Source organism: Culex pipiens, chromosome 2 (genome assembly GCF_016801865.2).
Source record: "Culex pipiens pallens isolate TS chromosome 2, TS_CPP_V2, whole genome shotgun sequence".
Lineage (NCBI taxonomy): Eukaryota > Metazoa > Arthropoda > Insecta > Diptera > Culicidae > Culex > Culex pipiens.
In genome coordinates this window covers 3,703,035-3,726,037 of record NC_068938.1, presented here as the reverse complement: position 1 = coordinate 3,726,037, position 23,003 = coordinate 3,703,035, and the positions used below count along the sequence as shown (strand labels likewise).

General features: G+C 37.3%; 1 protein-coding gene across 1 annotated transcript in view; it reads left to right on the top strand.

Annotated features, from left to right (window-relative positions):
- The window catches only part of LOC120412503 (uncharacterized), a 32,735-nt gene that overhangs the window by 5,118 nt on the left and 4,614 nt on the right, over positions 1–23,003 (top strand). Inside the window, exons 2-3 of the mRNA XM_039573002.2 lie at positions 16,126–16,206; positions 17,213–17,311. Coding sequence (XP_039428936.1) covers positions 16,126–16,206; positions 17,213–17,311 — 180 coding nt within the window. The remainder of the gene's footprint in view (positions 1–16,125; positions 16,207–17,212; positions 17,312–23,003) is intronic.

The window sequence follows — 23,003 nt, the reverse complement described above, 5'->3', positions numbered from 1 at the left end:
TTCTGTATTCTAGTTTAGACATTTTTTTTTAGTTTTATGTTGTTTTTATTCAAAATGATTTGTTCTTATTTCTGTAATATTCCTGAAAGTTGTTAGATTCTTTTAAAAAATCCTTGTTTCAGTCACATTTTTGTTAGTTTTTCCATTATTTCAAACATTTGCAGATCCTTAAAAAGTTGATGAAAAAAGACGGAAATCAAACATATTTTCAAGCATTTTACAGTCCAGACTCGATTATCCGAAGGCCTTGGAAAAAAATCACTTCGGACAATCGAATCACGGTACTTTACAGGGATTCAGAGTTTTCAAATCTAAAATGGCCGAAAAATGGCGATGCTGAAATATTGAAAAAATGCAATTTGTAATTTAATAAGCAATCAACTATTCAAATTTTACTAAAATGGGGTCGCAGAATGCGGATTTAGGGAAAATTCAGACTTTCTTGGAAAAAAAATTAGCAACGCAGCTTCCAATAATTTAATGCGATTTTTTAGAATTCAAATACATATATTGCTTCAAACCAAGTTTTTTTGTGTGACTTTTTCTAATCTCTCAAACATGAGCAGTTCTTCAAAAAGTTTTATGAAAATGTAAGAATTCAAACATATTTTAAAGAATATTATGTTCTTGCAATAAAATATTTCTTTTTTCGTATTTTGGCGAGTTTTTCTATTCTGTCAAGCATAAAAATTTTAACTTTGAAAAAAGCAGTCCTAAGTTGCGCAATTTGTTTCACCGTCACAATCTTCATCAGCTCTCAGATAAACATCTCATCTCAAATAAACGACTAAATCTCTCACACTCCAAAGTGTTTGTGCACTTTGAAGTTGCTCAAGAGCAATTCTCTACAAAACCGGCCGATTTCGACCATTTTTATTTTTTGTATTTTTTTATTTGGCTCAAACTTTGTGGGGGCCTTCCCTATGACCAAAGAAGCCATTTTGCATCATTAGTTTGTCCATATAAATTTCCATACAAATTTGGCAGCTGTTCATACAAAAATGGTACGTAAATATTCGAAAATCTGTAACTTTTGAAGGAATTTTTTGATCAATTTGGTGTCTTTGGCAAAGTTGTAGGTATTGTTAAGGACTATTTAGAAAAAAATAGGCACACGGAAAAAAAAATTTCCCGATTTTTTTATTAACTTTTTTTTCACAAAAACTCAAATTCCCAAAATACGTATTTTTTGATTTTCGAGATTTTTTGATATGTTTTAGGGGACAAAAATCCGCAACTTTTGAGCTATAGAGAAACATGGTCAAAAAATCTGCCGCCGAGTTATGATTTTTTGAAAAACTGGTGATTTTTGGAAAAAATCGAAATTTCATACATAAAAATTTTTTGACCTCATTTTTTTATGCAAAATTGAATTTGCAATCGAAAATTACTTTACAGATTTTTTGATAAAGGGCCCCGTTTTCAAGATATAGCCACCGAAAGTTTGATTTCAGCGAAATATTTGCAGTTTTTCGATTTTTAAAAATAGTGACCATGATTGACCATTTCTAAAAATATTTTTTTTGAAAAGTTCAGAAAATTTGCTATAAAATTGTCTAAGAGACATCGAAGATTGAACCACTGGTTGCTGAGATACAGCGGCTTAAAGAAAAAGAAACAAGAAAATTGAAATTTTCTAATTCTCACCCAAACAACCCTCAATTTTCTAATGTCAATATCTCAGCAACTAATGGTCCGATTTTCAATGTTAGTACATGAAACATTCGTGAAATTTTCCGATCTTTTCGAAAAAAATATGTTGAAAATTTTTAAATCAATACTAGCATTTTAGATGGGCATAATATTCAATGTTTGGCCCTTTTAAAATGTTAGTTTTGTTTTATTTTTTTTTCAAAATATTTTTTTCGAAAAGATCGAAAAATTTTACGAATGTTTCATGTATTAACATTGAAAATTGAACCATTAATTGCTGAGATATCGTCATTAGAAAATGGTGGGCTGTTTGGGTGAGACTTAGAAAACTTCAATTTTCGTGTTTCTTTTTCTTTAAGCCGCTGTATCTCAACAACCAGAGGTCCAATCTTCAATGTCTCTTAGACAATTTTATAGCAAATTTTCTGAACTTTTCAAAACAAATATTTTTAGAAATGGTCAATCATGGTCACTAGTTTTAAAAATCGAAAAACTGCAAATATTTCGCTGAAATCAAACTTTCGGTGGCTATATCTTGAAAACGGGGCCCTTTATCAAAAAATCTGTAAAGTAATTTTCGATTGCAAATTCAATTTTGCATAAAAAAATGAGGTCAAAAAATTTTTATGTATGAAATTTCGATTTTTTCCAAAAATCACCAGTTTTTCAAAAAATCATAACTCGGCGGCAGATTTTTTGACCATGTTTCTCTATAGCTCAAAAGTTGCGGATTTTTGTCCCCTAAAACATATCAAAAAATCTCGAAAATCAAAAAATACGTATTTTGGGAATTTGAGTTTTAGTGAAAAAAAAGTTAATAAAAAAATCGGGAAATTTTATTTTCCGTGTACCTATTTTTTTCTAAATAGTCCTTAACAATACCTACAACTTTGCCGAAGACACCAAATTGATCAAAAAATTCCTTTAAAAGTTACAGATTTTCGAATATTTACGTACCATTTTTGTATGAACAGCTGCCAAATTTGTATGGAAATTTATATGGACAAACTAATGATGCAAAATGGCTTCTTTGGTCATAGAGAAGACCCCCACAAAGTTTGAGCCAAATCAAAAAATACAAATAAAATCCATTTCCGGTTTTGGTAGAGAATTGCTCTCTTTTCACAATACCTGCATCAAACTGCAAGCAACATTTTCGAGTGTTTGTAAGAAATCATTCATCATAAGAAAGAGAAAAAAAACTCTTATTACAATGTGGAGTAAGCGCCGCACGCGCCACCAAGACAACACAACACCCAGTGGCAGTCGATGTGTGCGCCAGGGTGATGCAATTTATGCTCAGCAAGTGAGCCAGTACTCGCACCCAAGAGATGATGCTCGAGGAAAAATATTAAGTAACTTTGGCCAAACATTTGGGCGCTGCTTTGCTCACACCGACGGGGGATTGCACTTTTTAGTAAAAGTTTGGTTTTCTCGTTTCTCAATCGTGGTTTTTCCATTTAAATTTATCGCGAGATGCTCAATCTAGATAAAAATAAAGTTTAAAATGGCTGCCATAATGGTTGAACTGTCAAATGCGAGGTGACCGTTTATGGCAACTGCCATAATGGTCGCCCATTCGCCGCTAGCTGGGATGGAAAATATTTAAAGGTCGTTCACGTTGTCTGGTGGTGAATGCACTGCGAAAAATAAGCCAGATAAAAGCTCGCATAAAACGTTTCCCACGACGAAGCGTGTCAATGTCATCGCTGCGAGCAATAACTCTGCTACACTCTAAACTAAGATGCTGGTGGCGGTGCTGCCATAAATCAACACACTTTTCTCAGGGTTCATGCGAGCTGAGCCGAGCTGCGGAGGCTGAGCCCTCTACAGTGATGTAATGCATTCGCGTTTGATAACCAAGTCAGGCATGTTTCTTACGTCGATCTTCAACCCTTGGTTGGATCTCAATGGACCGTGTGGTATGCAAATTAGGTTCGTCGCAAATGTCATAGTGTTTTCGTTTCTAATTTTGGGACGAGCAGACCCCAGCTTGGAATACCAACACACAATACACCGAAACCGGAACACGAGCAAATTCCGAATTAATTCGATTCACCCACTTCCAATAATGCACACACAGAGTCAGAGCCACAGCAACTTTCATGCACTTCAACAACAACAAAAACATACATGGAAATTCATCATAGTGTGCGTGTGTGTGTGAATTAATTTGTTTTCACTTTTTTACAGTGTGCGGAGGGGGTTTTATTGATTTTCTATTTAAAATTGAAACGCGCTCGATTAGACGGCGGTGGCGGCGCGAATAACCGGTGGCTTTTGCCGGCTTTGCTCGGCACGTTGTTTGGGGCTAATAAAAGTGGCATTGAACGTGGTAATTTGAACGATGTGTGAGGCAAAACTCTCGTTACCGATGTCTCGATGGCGGTTTTCCCGAAGATTGCGAGCAAAAGATTGTGTAAAAGCGAAGAATTTCACGACAATTTGTTCGACTGCACTTGACATTATTGAAAGAAGATTCCATCATTTTGGTTTTACCAAATTGTGCAAACAATTTTGCAGCTGATTAAAATAAATTTAATACACGCATATCAAATTCAGCTGACATTCAGTGATGACGAGGTATCTTGAACCCATTGTCAATCTCAAAACATATTAGAATTGAGCAATTCTCTACCAAAACCGGAAATGGATTTTATTTGTATTTTTTGATCTGTATTTAAAAAAATCTCGAAAATAAAAAAATACGTTTTTTGGGAAATTGAGTTTTTGTCCAATCTAATCTAATCTAATCTAATCTAATCAGACCCTAGCGCAGCCAATCTTTCGAAGGGATCCTGGAGAGTGCCTTAGGTTAGATGACGCCTAGCACCCTTCTTGTCATTTATTAACATTTGTAGTGCGCCATTGCACAAGCGTTAAAGCGGCCAGGCCTACTGCGTAAAGCCGTATCGCAGAGATGATTCGTAATTGGGTTGAGTTTGAGCACTGAGTGTTCGAACAACAACACAATTCTGAATCGACAGGGGAGGAAGAAGCGTGGGGACACACCACCATACGCTCCGAGATTTTTTGGTTGTATTCGTTGGGAGCACCATGCTAAGAAGGTTTGGTACTCCGGGACCCTCTGGGATGGGACATTGTATTTCCACGAATGCCCTGGACACTATTTGCCGTGGTTATAGCGCCACAACTCGCTCTTTTTTGGGAAATTGAGTTTTTGTGAAAAAAAAGTTGATAAAAAAATCGGATTTTTTTTCCGTTTGCCCTTTTTTTCTCAATAGTGCTCAACAATACCTAAAACTTTGCCGAGGACACTAAATTGATCAGAATATTCACTCAAAAGTTACAGCTGTTTGAATATTTACGAACCATTTTTGTATGGACAGCAGCCAAAATTGTATGGAGATTTGTATGGGTGAACCAATGACACAAAATAGCTTCTTTGGTCATAGGGAAGGCCCCCACAAAGTTTGAGACAAATCATAAAAAACAAAAAATAAAAATGGTCGAAATCCGCCGATTTCGAAGAGAATTGCTTAATAAGAATTAGATTGGAGTAAATTTAAGTTTTTTTAAGTAGGTATCAATCATTTTCATTTTTTAACTAGCCAACTTATTCTTGGTTCTAAGTCGTCAGTACAACATTCATTGTTTAAAATGAAACCTTTGGAAATTGTTCAATAACTTAAATAAAAATTAGTGGAGTTTGAGATGTCAACCCTAAAATTTTAAAAGGGATGAAAACCCCAGTTTGAATAAAATTTAAAAAAAGTAGTATATGGAACATGTTGAAAAAAGGGTTTTCTCAGCACGAGTCTCACATTTATCCAGCGAGGCTCACCGAGTTGGATAAATACGACGAGTGCTGAAAAAATCACGATTTGCAACGAGTTCCAACATTTTTGCAATTCAGAAAAACATGTATTTAGTCAATCCACGCACCATTTGAACCAAAACAATGTTGAAAACTATTTGTTTAAAAAAAATGTTCTGAAAAGTTCAACTTTTCAGCATCCATTTTTCAGTGTCGAAAAGTAGAACCTTTCAGCATTTCGATGCCTCTGTGCTCTCTTGTACTAAGCTTGCTGGTTTGCCTATTTAGTTAGCATAAGAGAGCACAGATGCATCGATTTGCTTTGAAAAGTGTTTCTATTCGATTCTGTTATTTTTGGTAGAGAAAAGTAGGCTGTTTCGTCGTTCGTGAATGACAGAAAAAGTAAGTAGTGTCACGATCGAATTGCAAAAATATTTTTAGAAGTCCAACTTAGAAAAGCCTAAAGTCAAATTAAATTTTATTTTTGACAGAATGCATTTTACCAGTTTTTTTCAAAATTACGCATTGACCGCCATAATTCGCGATACAATCTCTTTTTTTAGCTGTCTTCAAATGACCAGGATGCACGTGTCACCACAACAATTTCTAAACAGTGCTTGGGTGAACAATTAGAGTAGCCATAAACGACGTAATCATCGAATCAATTAGCACCTTCGAAGAAAGTTATGCCATTCGCGGGTGCATCCCTCGCACGGGTGCAATAAAATTCAAATAAGGCAATTTTCTTCATTAAGCTTTTGAAATGTCACCGCCATTTCTAAATGGAAACCCAAAAAACAGTTTGGTCACGGAGGATTGGGAAGCCCCACCAGGCACTTTGGAAACGGAACTATTTTTTCTTGCAGTTATTTTAAATGACGTTAAAAAATTTACGAAAAAAAAACATAATAAAGCCTCATCTACAATCAAACTTACGCAACAATCATCAAGTTGATCCAGATGTCAGTCGAGTACCGTCCATCGGTTGCTGCGATCCCTGTCTGACATCGAAGTAACAAAGTAAACAAGGGATAAAGTGACAGACGCAACATTCTGCAATTGTCCATTGTAGATCATGCTTAACTGTTGGGCGATTTGGAATAATTTGTACAAACACGATCTTACAGGTGCAATTGCGTTTTTTTCTGCATTGATTAACCACACAAGCATTACAATAGAAGAAAAGATCTTTTTTTTACAACCCAATTAAGCCATTTCACGAATCACTGCCTAATTGAGGGGGGTGGGCAGTCAGTTGGCAAAGGTAGCAACAAATAAAGAAGGAATGAAATAATAATAACAAAAAAACCTCCGCCACAAACACCCAATTACACAGCCCATTAAGGTGCATGGTCACCGTTTGGGGTCCGTCCGTGTTTGACGCGCCGATCGGCAGCTCGACGCCGCTGCGCGGAAATTAATGTTATTATAACCGCGAGGGGTCGGACACTCTTGTGGTCATTTGGGCTCAATTGGGGATTATGAGAATGATTGAATCAACTTTTGTTGAAACATAAATTAGTTCGAAATTTGAATATCGCATCAAAAGTCAAATATTTGATCTGTTTGTCTGTGTCACCTCACGCTAATAAACCTTGCCCTTTTTGGAGGTTTGTGACCCGAGATTCCTTTGATGATGACCACAATTCCGTATACACCTTGAGGGAAAAGATCCCATCAAATTTAATTACGCCAACCCAACGACGATGTTTGGTCGTGATTTTGTGAAAAGTTTTTGTTTTATGCTGAGTTGACACCATCGTCACTAATGACGGGGGCACTTTTGACCTATTGCACAACCTTGCATCCATTCGCGGGTCTTCAAACGCTGAACGATGGATGATTTCCATAAATCAAGCCATGTGGCCAAGATTAGACCCAAGTTGGCCGGCTTAGTCTGTGGTGTTTATGGCTTAAGGCGATTAATACAGGGTGATTACCGCGACGGGGAGTTATTTTCCAACATCGATTCTTACATCGATAAGTGTTGTTTTTCGTGAAAGTGGGTTATGTTTTCAGCTTGTACATAATATGTTAACAGCAAACAAATTCATCAACCGTCAGTACAACCGTAATGCAATCCACCTCTTTTATGATTTATTAGTGATGCATTTACGCTAAGTCAAGCTAAACAGTTGCGCAAAAACTAAACAACAATTCATTTTCAAACTCTCACTCTCGTTCGTCATAGTCGTCTTGCATGCAATCTCTTCGCAAAGAGAGGGCACTTGAAATGCAAATTGGCGAGTTTCACACACTCGTGGTAAATGTCAACACCACCACAGACAGTGTGTGTGTTCGTTTTGTGATTGAAGCTAATGTTGTAGAAACCTCCGCCAACGAGCGCGCGCCGCCGCCAATGGCCGTGGCATGGTTGAAGAGCCGCTAAATTTCATTGAGATTAAGAGGTGCGAATATCAATGAGATTAAGTTTTAGCACGTACTAACTAATTGCAAAGTTTCACTTGGAAGCAATTGAAATTTGTATTTATGAATAATTTGCATAAAAGAAAGCTTATGTTTAGGTTAACTTACTGCCAAAAGTTGTGTTCTTTTTAAAAATATTCAGAATTTTAATACAAAATAAATTTAGTTAAAACTTTTAACAATGAAAATTTTTGTCATAAAGTAGACACTCGAGAGCGGGTGGTATCAAATTAAAGATCGTCAAAGCATGCTATTTTCTATTTGAAGAGACTGAAAAATTTATTGACAAATGGAGCAATATTGATATCGAGAAGATCAACTGCCAGAGAGTCGACTGTATAGCAAATTTAAAACTAAATAAACTTTTAATTTAAATTTGTGCTCCCAAAATAAATAAAAATTGTAGAATTTTGGACAATTGGATTTTTTTTCGGACGTAAAATTAAACATACTTTGTTAGTTACACACAGTTATACTACACTATTTCTCTTTTTCACTAAGGTGACTTTTACCAAAAGTAGATAATTCGTCACCCTGAATACAAAAAAAGAAATATTTATAAATAAAAATGAATATTTATTGATTGAATCTTATTCAAATTGCTCTCTAAGTTCTTAAGGTCTCAAACAAACAATTTAAATTTGTTGTTATTTTTTCAATGTTTATAATATAATAAAATTGTCTTTTTATCTCTAATTATATTTATTTCAAATCAGGGTGAATTCTCGACTTATTCTGAAAAGAAAGACATATCTAAAATTATAGCAAATCGAAAACTGTTTGTAAAAAAATAGTCAAAATCATCTATCTAACAAAATGTGTGAATAAACTTAAAAAAAAAACGAGCCATTGACAATTTTAGTAAAAATAGAAACTTAACAACAAATTTATTCTAAAAATAAAACACCAACAATGGGAACATTTATAATTTTGGTACTGTGAAAAAACTGAAACAATCAGACAATTAAAAATATTACTAATAATACATTAAATCAAGCATAACATTGTATGGTTCATTTTAAAAATTGCCAAGCATACATTGTATCTTGGAGTTTTATAGGAAAAGAAGAGAATGAAAAAAAGTACAAAATCAGTAAAATTTAAATTATACTCTTCATTTTATTTAGGAAACGCCTCAACAAAAGGATAGCATGTATATTCAATTATATATCAAGTATCCTTTTTAAACTTGTAGATTTTAATATTGAATTCTAAAAATTAGTTATGGCTTTTCTGGTTATCAGTATTTAAATATTTCAGTTCTATTTCAATGAATAAGGAAACATGTTTCACTCCTTATTTTATTTGAATTTTTTGAAGAGAAAAATTCTTTTAACGGATTTGTAATAATCCAAATTTTGAACGCCTTGATTTTTATTTGCATTTTTAAATTTCAACAAAATTTCAAGGATTTTTTTTTAAGTCTTTTGGATTTTATTTGATAGTTAAATTTTTCCGATAAATGAAATTGTACCTTAATCTACAATTTTTTTGCCCATACTCGTAAAAAAGTTTACAATTGAAATTATTATTTACAAAATATTTCTAAATTATTCAGCGAATTCCCGATTTTTTTTATTTCTCTAATGTATTTCATATAAATTAGTTTTCATATAAAATGTATTTCATATAAATTCATAAATTTACTTCGAAAAAAAAGGTTAAATTCAACCATACAATTTTTCCAGATATAAATGTAAACATTTTCGCAATTCTTAACTTCTACGCAGAAAAAAAAACCTTGACTAAAGTGCACTGCTCCAGTGAACAAAAATGTAAATTAATTGAAAATCAAGTTCGTCGCCCTTCCCTTCATTGAAGTTCCTCGCCGGTAAAGTCTCTTGCCACCGCGCGCGTGGTTAAAAAGTGAGCTTTGCTTTGCTGCTTCTCAAGGATTGCTTCGTTGCGCGGCGCGATCGTTCCGTTCCAATTTTTAGCACTTGATCTTGTTTATTATTACCGGTCAACCTTCAAGTTGAATCAAGTTCTGCGACGATTCTTGTTTCTGCAGGCTGGTTGGAGATCTTAAAAGTTACATGAACCAGAATCGCGATCTCGCGGACTCCATTTCGATCGTAAATCTTGTAGAATGGCTGACATTTAAAGCCAAGCATCAAAAGCAAGATACAATAAATTGAGCTTTACCCTACCCTCCTCAACTAGTGTCGCGATCAAAAATCTAGTGCCGGAAATGAAACGTCCTTGGGCAACTGTCCGTCTATAATTGGCTCGTTTCGCTAATGATTTTTGAACCGCCTCTTGAAACCGCTTTGAAGGCCGTTTCGGCACTAAGTTGCTTGACTGAACATGGAGCTCAAACTCAACAGACCTGCAGGGGCCTTTCCGCCAGGTGTCAAAAATTAAGACGCGGTTCGGTTGCCTTCCCTCCACCATTTCTCGGCCGGCGGATGCTGTTTTTGTATTGGCCCTTGGGCGTCGATCGAACGGTGAGATGAACAAAAGCAACGACCCGTCAAATTGTTTGGGGAAGTTTGAGCACGTGATGTGATTATTGAGTGCCGTTTTGGGGCTAATTCAATTAGTTGACGCTTTAAGGGTTCAAATCGATGATTGATTGTTGTGCAGCGTCACGTTTGACGGAAATCCCGTTTTGAGGGCATATTGAGATTGACGTGAAACTTTGGGGATAACGTCATAATATTGGCTGGTTCTTTCTCTTTTAGGCTTATTCAAATTTAATTTTAGGTTTTGGTACCACACCATGTTAAAGTAAATAAAAATTACTGATAGTTGTAGAACTTATACAGTTTCAAAATCAAATTTGATAAACATCTCTTCAATTTGATTGTTATTGCAAATATTTTTTTTTTTTTCGATTCAAAAATTGTCACCAAATATATTTTAATACTTCCATTATCAATTGAAGATATATTCTACATTCCTTATCAACTGCCGTTTTACGGCGATATGATGTATACGCCATTTTGGACATTTTCAATTTTATTGTATAGTCTGATAAAGAATCTTAAAAGCTACCTTCTGACGAAAGAATTTTTCAAAAAACTGCTCTGGGGCCCATTTTATTAAGCAAACAAACTATGATGTATACGCGTGTGTATACGCCAATTTTACTCATCATGATGTATGTATACATTGAGAATTGATAGAAGTCAAATTCAATACTGTTTGAATGTTGATTTGAGGTTTTGGGGCCAAATCAAGACTGGGCAATATGTTATTACATTATTTCGATTTAATTCTTAAGGGGACGTCCATTACGCATCATCCATAAAGTACGTCACGTTCTCAGGGAAGAGGGGGGTTGTGAGCAAGCGTGACGTTGCGTGTTAAAAGCATAGGGAAATCGTGACAAAGGGGGGTGGAGTAAATTTTGGCTGATTTTAATGTGACGTACTTAATGGATGACACCTTATCCACATCCACGTAGACACTTTTTTTGAAAATTCTAGACCCACCCACCTCCCTTGCGGACAATTGTTCATGCAAAAAATGTGTTTATGGAGCGTAGACAATCGCTAAGGGAGCGTTCTTTTATTACGCAACACAAAAAATCGGAATTTTAGACCCCCCCCCCCTCGTAACAAAATTTCCATACAAATTTTAAAAATTTTGTATGAAGCGTAACTCGGCCTCCGACCTCCATCCCCCCAACTGCGTTTCGTAATAAAAGAACGCTCCCTAATACCCTCCCCCCCCCCCTTAAAGTATCCACGTGGACAATGCATTACGGGATCCGCTCAGCTATCAAAATAACTGGCACAAAAAATAAAGCCAGCTTTGATCGAGCAATGTATACATACATCATTGGGCAGGAAAAGTAGTGATTTTTTATTGCTATTTTTTCGGCCAAATGATGTTTGTGGTTTAAAATTGTAGAGAGTAGAAAAAAACAAGAAATTTTGTAGGGGCCACATTTTTATTGTACTTTTTAACAGTTTCTACAGAGCAGACCTTAAATTAGTCATTTTAAATTGAAAAAATTAACAAAAACAGAAAATCGTGTCTACAGCAAAATCACATCAATGGCGTATACATCATATCGCCGTAAAACGGCAGTCAACCTCTCCTATTAAAAGGTTCTGTGCAAAAAAAAATATCCAGGTCGATACTTTTACAATAAGTTCTCTAAAAATTATAATAATTTAATGTTTGCTGGCAAATTAAAATCATCTTATTATTTGTGCAAACATGTGGATTGATCTTTCTATAAAGCTTGAAACATTTGGCTACTTTTGTCGCTGTAGTTTAAAAAAAAATCTGTAGTTTTTCAATGAAACTATTTTTTTTTAAATTATGATCTTACCACGGTGCATTTTTCAAAGAACATTGAGATAAAAAATCGGCAATTTTGATATTTGGTACCATTAAAGAAGTCTAGAGAACAGTTTTCTGAACAATTTCTACAGAAAATGGACCAAGTTTTATAAAATAAAATGTGACTTTCTCCAAAATTTCTGGATTTAATTCACAATCAAACGATGTTTTATCCTTTCTAATTTTTTACCAAAGGTTACCATACCAATGCCCGTGTGCACTCTTGTTCTACCTAGATAAGAATCCCAGCAAGCTTAGTACAAAAGAGCACACCGACATCGATACGGTAACCATAATAAAATTTAAGTTTAATAAAATTGGATTATCAAATAGATTTTTATTTATTAAGATTTGGTTAAAACGCTTCGCGTCATGCCAAAAATCAAAACCATTCCGTACGGTGAATAAAGTTGCATTCTTAGGGCCACCCCAGAAAATCAATAAAATTTTCAAAATCATTTGTAATTTTGTTTACTATTTTTTTTGTATATTTTGAGTTATTGATAAGCCCAATGTGATGTCAAAAAATGTAGTAATTTTTTAATTTAGGCGTTTTTGACATTTCCAAATAAACGAAATCTATTAATTTGAACTGGGTTTAAAAAAAAAAACCTAAAAACTAATAGTTTTGGTTATTTTCCATTCATTCAACTTCTGGGAATTAAACGTTTTATAAAGTAAACATGTTCAACTTTTTTTAGAGGGCTTTACGTGAGCACTAGGACTAGGACTATTAAATTCCAGAATAATTTCAAACCCAAATATTTTCGCGAAATCTTCGCAGATTTTAAGGTTTTACATAATGACCACCAAATTTGCACATTTTCGGCTAAAGTATTCACCAAGGCGATGTTTCAATCACAAAAGACGCCTACTCTGGTTGAAAATCGAAAACCAGAAATCATCATTTTGGGTTCATCCATTTTCCATTTCGAAAAAAAAAATCAACAAAACAAAGCAAAAACTTGGTTCAGAAAAAAATGGTATAAAATCGATTTTTATAAAAATCGATAAAACTACAAAACAAATCCGGATAGTTTTTCTTTATAATTATTTTAAACCATGTTGAATGAAAATTGTTGTGTGGGTAAGAAAAATTATCGGGAGCGAATGACCCATAGGGTTAAAGTTCCCCTAATAAAATCAACAACAACAACAAGAAAAATTATCTGCGAAAATTTCACTTGATTTAAGGAGTCTTTTTTTTTTTTTTTTTTTGGGAGGGTGGTCCAGCCGCACATCGTTGATGTTGAAACCTCTAAACTGGGCCCTCGTCCTGTCACGTCCGTCAGTAGTCTTGTCGTACATTACAACTAGAATCAGATCTGCCAATGAATTAGTACACTTCGACCAAATAAACACTGACGCTGTATGGATCTGACTCTAGAATAAATGCACAGTTGTGTGTTATTCATAAGTCCAACTTATTCAATTATTCATTTAAGTCCAAATATTCATTTGCTAACTACTTTGGATTGAAAATCTAAATTTTAATCTAAAATCCTCTAAACTTAATGTTCAAAACTAAACGTTCCTTTAACTGTTGTTGTACTACTGAAGCGTGCCGACTAAGTCCAAGGCACTTCGACTGGATATTTCGGATCAAACACTTTCACTCTCTTTCACTGTCTGATTTACCGTCTAACTTTATTTGATTTCAGCTTGGCTTTTTATACTAAATCTAGTTATTTACTTAATTATTTAATATCTTATATTTTTACCCCCACTCTAGTTTTTGATGTTGCATAATATATCCGTCCTTTTCGGTTTCACTCCAAAAATTCTTCCTCTAACTTATATAATATATTTTGTCTCATTTACAACCCCCACTCCAACCTGTATTTTTCTTGATATAATGAAAAGTTTCCTTAATTCTCTCTTTTTCCCAGAATTCAACAATATATATAACTCTCTTTTTTTTTATTTTATTTATTTTTCCCCCCACTCTAAAAATCCTTCCAAGTTATACATAATATCCTGATAAAATCCTAATATAAATGTTCTATTTCTTTCCACCGCGCTCTAATTCTCAGATTTTTTCTCAGAAATTAGTCGCGGTCCTTTTATGACTTAACCCATAGATAATGTAATCTTTTATTTATTTTCCAGTCGTGCCTGTCCTTTTTCACAGATATTGTTATTTGTTTGTTTCTCGTCGGGCACCTTTCTGCGCGTGCCACTTAAGTGGGTCATAAAAGTGTTGTCGGGTTTTCCCGTCCTACGCTCCTAATTGATTTTTATTTGTCTTCCCTTTTCTTACAACTCTCCTGATTCGCCTTTTCCTAATATTTTCGTTTTTAACAGAGAAAATCTACTGTGAATTTTTCTGGTAAGGCGAGGGTCGCTTCACTACTTCTATCAAAAAACAATAAAAAATTGTGAACTGATATACAAATAGGATAGAAAACGCGATTTGAAAAAGAAATGACCATTTACGTCAAAAGATCCGTAGTTCCTCGATTCGCAACAATTGTCAATACAACCATAATCCGAAAACCGTTAGTTCAACAGATCAACGATTTTTGTCCGATATCATTACATTATTGATTGATCGAGACTCTATGGACAATTTGACATAAAAGCAGACTTACCTTTTGACGGGTGCGACAACGGTTTGCTATGATACCGGTTTTTCTATGCGCACCATTTCTCGTCACGACCCGAAACCCGACACAACTCGGTAGCTTGATCGGTGCACCAAACCGAAGTTTGGTGTGACGGCGGTGTGGATCGGGTACACAAAACTGACATGGTTTCTGCGCCTACCACACGGGAGAAGTTTGGAACTCTTGATGCCTAGCAAGCCAACCGAACTCAACAGTTCTTAATGGTGTGGTTGTCAAAGGCAGTGCAATATTAAGTTGAAGGTTCTTGGTTCGAATCTCGACATTTATTATTTTATTTTTTGAAATGATTTTTATTTGTTTAGAATAATTGTTTAGGAAAAGAAATTCGTAGTGTCATGAAATATTTATAAACTTTAACTTCTCGTGCATATAATCCTGAAATAGGCATTTTCACTTAAACCTGCCTGCATAATATGGAACGTTTTCTCTATTCCACTACAAAAATCCATTCAATTTTCTAACTCTTTGACTAAAGCGTCGCAGGTTCGAAGAAGTTTCTTAAAAAATGTATATAATCAGTAATTTTGACAGCAAATATTGAAAAAAAATCCTCAAAAATATTTGTACCCAGGATTGAACCAGGAACCTCGTGGTAAAAAGACGGAGACAACAACCGCCACGCCATCCCGAAGTTGTGAATGATGGCTGGCAAACCTCAATCAAAACAATGTCGCCTCCGGTTTACTTGGATCAACCATATGTTGAGTTGCATCCTTGGTATACAGTTTGGGTGCACCGGTGGTGTACCAAGGTGCTGTCGGTACAGTTGCTATGGTGTGACAACAAACAGCTCGGTTTGGTTTCTAGAGTGACACGAAAACCGCACCACGGCGCACCAGATCTTGGTGTTCAGTGAAGCCTGCATAAAAGAATGCCTAGTATTCTACATCTATCAAAGTTTATTGACAGCATTACTCTAACTTAACAATTGCAACTAAATTTATCATCAAATAGATTTTGAAAGCATACAGATTTATTTTAAATGCTAATGCTAAGCAACAAATCAATTGTACTATCCTAAAGTCCCACCTAAATCCCACATTGTGATAGTGAAAAAGTCACAGAAGCAGCGGTGTCTTGTGCAATTGTGATATTTTCACTATCGGAGAACTACTTAGTTCACGAAGACAGCTTATCGGTCAACGCTTAAGCCCTGGGGCTGCGGCAAAGCGAGTTCTCGTAGCATGAAGTGGTGTCCATAGTGCTTATAAAAAAGAATGTATACCCAAATTTTAACTAATGCACTAGGATCAAATCATGCCCCTTGACTTTACAAGGCCCAGGGATTTATGGAGTCTTTTTATTCACTTTCAAAATTCTAATGTTCTTTCTCTCTTTTTTCAGATGCCAACGCGTTCATCGTACCTGAGGAGCTGCCCTCCATCCTTTCTCTAGTCTACTCCAACATCCCACCAATCAAAAAAGGTAATATTTTTAAAATTATTTTTGTCAACACATAGAAACAACAAAAAAAACTGAAAGTGGACCGGTTTGATTTCTGCAAGTCACCAGAGTGAATGAGATGATGATCAATGCAATTTAAATTGCAAATTGATCCAAAACCACGCAAATCGTCAAACGTTCAGTCGTCACCGCATAAGTAAATTATTTCAAAAAACGCCGACGCGTTTGGCCTGATTCGCAATTAATCGCTCATAATTGTTTTCTTCTTTTTTTTGTGAACGACGCCGCTCATCTAATCTAATTGCGTTCAATATTTGGTGGAGCTCAGGCGCGAAACAAACGATCACTTAAGACTCCGTTTTTTTTTTCTGCTTGGTATTTGGCCAATGCAGACTTTAGTGCGCGAGTAATATTTTCATTCGTGATCTAATTGAACCATTTAAAGAGAGTAAAGCGAGTGTGCGGTAATAATTCAAGAGCAATGGGCGAAATTACGAAATCTCGAGTCGAGTTGAGCAGTTTGTAATTTGCCACCGACTGAGGAAGGCTAATTGAACTGTACTTACTTGGCCATGCCCAGCTGCATTAGAAAATGCTTCGCAAACGCATCGTTGAACCGGTTTGTCCGGCGACTGGCCACCGGATCGGATTTCCGCATTTCTCCAACGGGTTTAGCGCCCTGCCTAATAGACGACGATGATGTCACACGATGATGATGATGATGATTGGGGCTTGCAGGTCTGTTCGGGTTGTTGTTGTTGTTGCAGCCCAAGTTGGACACACAGGGCAATTATCTCATCGTTATCGGTGGTGCGTTTCTTCCGTCCGTGATGCACACTACTGGGGGATGGGGAAACCGGTCGACTTCACGACTGCACACGCAGAAGATCCGAATGAAATCGAAAGTGTGATTCACTCGTGTTGCCTTGTTTGGGATGTCGGAATGACCCACTCTGCAATTTCATTTTTTCTTATTTTGTTCGTATTTTTAACTTTGTCTATCTTTATCTTCTCCACTTACGAACAGGAACGGACTCGCGGCTCGGGTTTGGCTTCCGGCTGGGCGACCATGCCGACTTCCAGGTGCAGTTCGAAATTGGCCCACAGCAGAGAACGAGACCAATAGGTGAGTGGGAAAATGATGATGATGTGGTGCAGGGTATGGTGATGCGAAGAGAGAATCTGAAATTAAAAGGTTCTTCAAAAATTAATGTTTTTGTTTGTCTTTGAGCAGTTCTAGCTCAAACATGATATTTTCAAGTACAGTCCATCACAAATTATTCGGAACACTCACAAGCTTGGAACTGGTTCGACCCAAGAATGTTTAAATTTATTTGTTTGGAGAAAAAAATAAATGTAAAAATTAATAGGTAACATAAATTTGAAAAAAAATATATTAAAAATAAAACACTTAAAAAAATTAGTAATAAAAAATTCAATTTCAAAAAATTACACAGATTACAATACTTAGGAGAACAGCATCTAACTCCGTCGTGCCTCTAATTTTGCCATATCAGTAGTTTGACGTTCAAATACAGCTCATAAAAAAGCGTTTTCAACTGAAATCGAGTGATAAATAGCTCAATACACACTTAGATTTTTTACCGAATTTGATAAAGCTTACCGAATTTTCAACTGCTGAACAGTTCGGTAAACTGAAAATTACCGAATTCGTTAAAAACTTACCAAAATTCGGTAATGAAGTTCATTATTGTTCATCGTACAACTGAAATTCGGTAAAAGGTTGTTCATTTTGACAGATGGTTTACCGATTTAACTTTACCGATTTTTCAACTACCGAATTCGGTAAAAAAAATCTAAGTGTGTAGGAAGTGAGCAAGCAAGTTTCTATCTAAGAGGTTTCTATCAACAGTTTTACACAATAAGTTGTTTAAATAGTGAAAAACAGCAAATTGGATGGGGTTAGGAGCGAGTGCCCCAAGAATTACACAAATTAAAAACATTTATTTGAGAATGTTAAATGCAACACACTTAGATTTTTCAAAATGAACAAAATTTTACCGAATTTCGGTTGTACGATGAACAATAATGAACTTCATTACCGAATTTCGGTAAGTTTTTACCGAAATCGGTAATTTTCAGTTTACCGAACTGTTCAGCAGTTGAAAATTTGGTAAACTTTACCGAATTCGGTAAAAAAAAATCTAAGTGTGTATGCTCTTTTATATTTGGAATTTAAGTTTTTTGTAATCTTTTTAATTTTCTGAATTTTTGAATTTAAAATGGAATTGATTTTTTTTTTATTTTTTTTTATTATTTCAATTTTATGTTTTTTATGTTTTGAATTCCAAGATTTTTTGTATATTTTTCTTTTTTTATCTTCTTATATTCTTAAAATTCTTGAATTTTGAAATTTTTTGGATTTTTTAAAGATTTTTATGGTTAAATATGTTTAGATTTTGTGTGTGTGTGTTTTTTTTTTAATTTTTAACATTAAGATCTTATGATGATTTCGATGCTTTGATTTTGTTTTATTTTTTTGAATAATATTTCGCAATTTTTTCGGGTTTTTTAAATTTTAATTTTTTTATTTGGATGATTTTTTTTCCATGATACTCCTTATGTAAAAAAGTCGTTTTACATCATTAAGCAGGTATTAGACTATGACAAGAAAACAAACTCGCACTTTTTGCCAGTTCTTTTCGTTTACCGCATTTTGAAAATACGTAAAATATTCTTTGTAAAAAACATTGAAAATTGGACAATTAGTTTACGAGATACAGGCCTTACACGGGATTCGAATAAAGATGAAAATGAATTTTTCGAAGTATCACCAAATTAGCCTGGAATTTTCAACTGACGATATCTCGGAAAATGAAATTGTAATTGAAACTTTTGCGAAATTGACCTTTTTAATAAATATTTTTTACATGGTTTGAACATAAATAATTTTGATTATTACTAGACCAATTTTTTTTTATTGAAACAACCACAAAACTTTGCAAAAGTTTAAATTTTCAACATTTAAAATCGGACCCAGCTTCCGAGATATCGTCAGTTAAAAATTGCCCAATTTTCAAGATCCAAGGAGATTTTTTTTGAAAATTTTCTCAGATTTTCAAAAATATTTTTTTCATAGGTGCTTTTCTTTCAAGAATTATTTAGACTCAAAGATGTATACATAAAAGTAGCTAAGGAACATTTTATAAAAAAAAACATCATCTGGGGTGAATCGGGACACATGTGACGAACTGGAACAACACAGTTTTAGCAAATTTGTAGCCTAAATTTTGTAGCCGGACAGATTAGATCACCCTAACGTTTGTTTACATCAAGTATCTGTGCTGTGCATAGTTTTTTGCAATTTTTACTATTTTTCACTACTTTTTACTAAAATTAACCACACTCAAACCGTGTCGGAAAGTACCCGTCGTTACAATTCGTTGGAGTGCAGTTAATTAGTGACCGTCGGACCCGTTTGTTGGAGAAAGAACACCTGCTCCAGTAGCACTCGCGAGATGGCTCCCAGCTGCAAAAAGTGCGAGGCTGAGATCACCGGGATCGAGAGGATCGCGTGTCGCTGTTGCAAATCGGACTTCCACAGGTCCTGCATCTCTGGCCTGAATCGACCGACTTTCGATGCCATTGTGAAAAACACCAGCAACTTGTTCTGGTTGTGCGACAATTGCAATGGACGTTTCGATAACCTGCTGCAGGCAATGGAAACAGACGAGGTCACTGCCCCCGCAGGTGAGTCTGCGAAGCTCGTTGAGGTCGTGGACAAATTAAGCGGCATAGTGTCTGAGCTATCCAAGCGGTTGGACAACCGTCCGAAGAGCAGTTACGCTGGGATAGTTGGCTCGGGGTCACAATCTTATGAGCCGGGTTCCAAACGTCTCCGAGAAGATGAACAATACGAACAACATCAGCCACCACGGGAGAAAGTGAAGACCGTCTGTGGGACGCGTACTGTTCAACGAGAAATCAAAACAGTGGTTGATGAACGTGAGCAGTTTTGGATGTACCTGGGCCGTCTTCACCACAGTCATTCCGTCGACGACATCGCAGAAATGACTCAGGAGTGCCTTGGGCTTGAAGTGGCCCCCAAAGTGATAAGGCTGGTCAAGAAAGATGTGGATGTGACCAAGCTGCCGTTCGTGTCGTTCCGAGTTCTTCTGCCCGATGAAACAAGAGATGTGGCTCTCCAAGCGGAAACCTGGCCTACCGGTGTTGCGATTCGCGAGTTCGATTTTGACCAGGTTCGTGCTCCGAGATTTCGTCAGTGATTCTGTATCATCCCAGCATGACATCGACTTGACAACCACGGGACGCATGTACTACGGCCTTTTGGAAGATCCCCGCTGCCCCGCCACAGGTGTGCCATCTTCGTTATGCTGCCGTACTATCTGTTCCTGTTGGCTGAGTCGTCCCGGCCCTGTGGTCGGTGTCAACAGCGGGATCTTCCAGGCCTCTCAACCAGGCAAGTACACAATCTCGTCAAGAACCGTCTCTCCTCCTGATAATCTCCCGGTTTCCAGAATTTTGACGCTAACGGCGGCCAACGCAGAGCTCGAACCATCCTACAGTTCAGCTACCAACCTCATCCACGAAACCATGTCGTCACATCGAGCTGACGGCGCCGAGACCTCGAGACGTACGCCCCCACATTTTCATCAAGACCCAGCAAATCTTCGCGACAATCCATCCGGTTCCAGAATGTCTCGCACGGAGCCGCTGTTCAGGAACTATTGGACCTTTCTACGCATGATGACTCAGTCATCGTCACCGGTGACTACAACCTGCCTCATCTTTCGTGGTACTTTGACGACGACTTGAACTGCCTGATCCCACTGAACGCGTCATCTGAGCAAGAGTTAGCGCTGACTGAAAATGTCATCTCAACCGGACTCCAACAAGTCTGCTCGCTCACGAATGTTAACGGAAGGACTCTTGACCTGGCCTTTGTCAACGACGTGAACTCCGTTGAGCTCATCGAACCTCCTACTCCTATTCTGAAAACTGACCGACACCACAAAGCGTTCGTTTTGAAGGCCGTCTTCTATGCTGGCGCCAGTGAGTCAAGTCCGCTGCCCGGTTTCGAACCAGACTTTAGTAACTGCGACTACGTACGAGTGTCTGAAGCGCTCAACTCCGTCGACTGGGATACTCTTCTACGCGATCAAGACACAAACGGTTCGACTGCGACGTTTTACGATGTTGTTTACAACCTCATACAGCAATTTGTACCAACGAGGCGAATTTCTTGTACTCGCACTGGAAAGCTTCCTTGGTGGACTGCCGACCTTCGACACAGTCGGAACATACTGCGGAAAGCTCGGAAAAGGTTATTTCGAGCCAGTACGCCCGAAAATAACGCAATTGTGGAAACATTGGAAGCCGAGTACGAAGCACTACAAGATTTGCGGTACCGAGAGTATCTGAGCCGGGTTGAAGCAGACGTTGAGGACAATCCATCATCTTTCTGGAGCTACATAAAAGGAAGGAAACGTTCCAGTGTAGATCCCACGAAGATCTCGCACAACGGCCGTTCTGCGGATAATCCAGTTGACGCAGCAAACTTCTTCGCCGACTTCTTCAGCAGTGTTTATGATACCGTGACGCCTACTGCTAGTGCAACTTACCTAGACACGCTCCGGACGTTTGACATCGACCTCCCTCGGCCAGTTTTCACTCAAGCTGAGGTAGAAACGGCTTTGAACGCCATCGATCCTGCGAAGGGTGCCGGGCCCGATCGACTTCCGCCTGCGTTCATCAAGGAGCTCTCCAGTTCATTCGCCAGACCTATCAGCACTATCTTCAACCGCTCCCTGTCCGAAGGCGTTTTCCCCGACGAATGGAAGCTGGCAGCAATAACTCCCATTCATAAATCAGGCAGTACACTGAATGCGGAGAATTATAGGCCAATCTCCATCCTGTCCTGCCTGCCCAAGGTCTTCGAAGTGCTAATACACAAGGGGATGTACTCGGCCGCCCAAGAAATTGTGTCTACTTTCCAGCATGGTTTCGTAAAAAAACGGTCAACGGTTACGAACCTGATGGCGTACGTCAGCGCGCTGAATGCTAACCTGGGAAAGCGAAAGCAGACCGACACGATCTACTTTGATTTTTCCAAGGCGTTCGACACCGTTCCTCATGTGTTAGCTGTAACAAAACTTAATCGTTTGGGTTTTCCTAGCTGGCTGACTGTGTGGCTCTCGTCGTATTTATGTGGAAGACAAGGTTACGTGCGTCTCGGTGTTGTTGTCTCCAGGAGGTTCTCCATCACATCCGGTGTGCCGCAAGGGAGCCATCTAGGGCCGCTAATATTTATCTTGTTTGTTAACGACATCTGTCAACGTCTCCAGTCCCAGAAGCTGTTATATGCGGATGATTTGAAGGTTTTTCGTGAGATCAATTCCGTCATCGACTGCGTCGCCCTCCAACAGGACATCGAAGCCATCCGCGAATGGTGCGACCTCAACGGGATGAAAGTGAACCCCGCCAAATGCAAATGCATAAGTTTCACCAGATCAGCTGTCCCAACCGTGTACGCGTATTCATTCAGCTCCATTGACCTTGACAGGGTTTCTTCAATCAGGGACCTCGGCCTGCTGATTGGCCGGAAACTAAACTTCTCGGAACACGTCGCCGCTACTACAGCCAAAGCATTTGCGATGCTGGGGTTTCTTCGACGCAACACTGCTGACTTCGAGAATATCCACGCCCTCAAAACTCTCTTCGTCAGTTTGGTCAGAAGCACCCTGGAGTATGCAGTGCAGGTTTGGGCACCTCACCATGCTAATCAACGGGACCGGATTGAGAAAGTTCAGCGTCGCTTTACTCTGTACGCCCTGCGC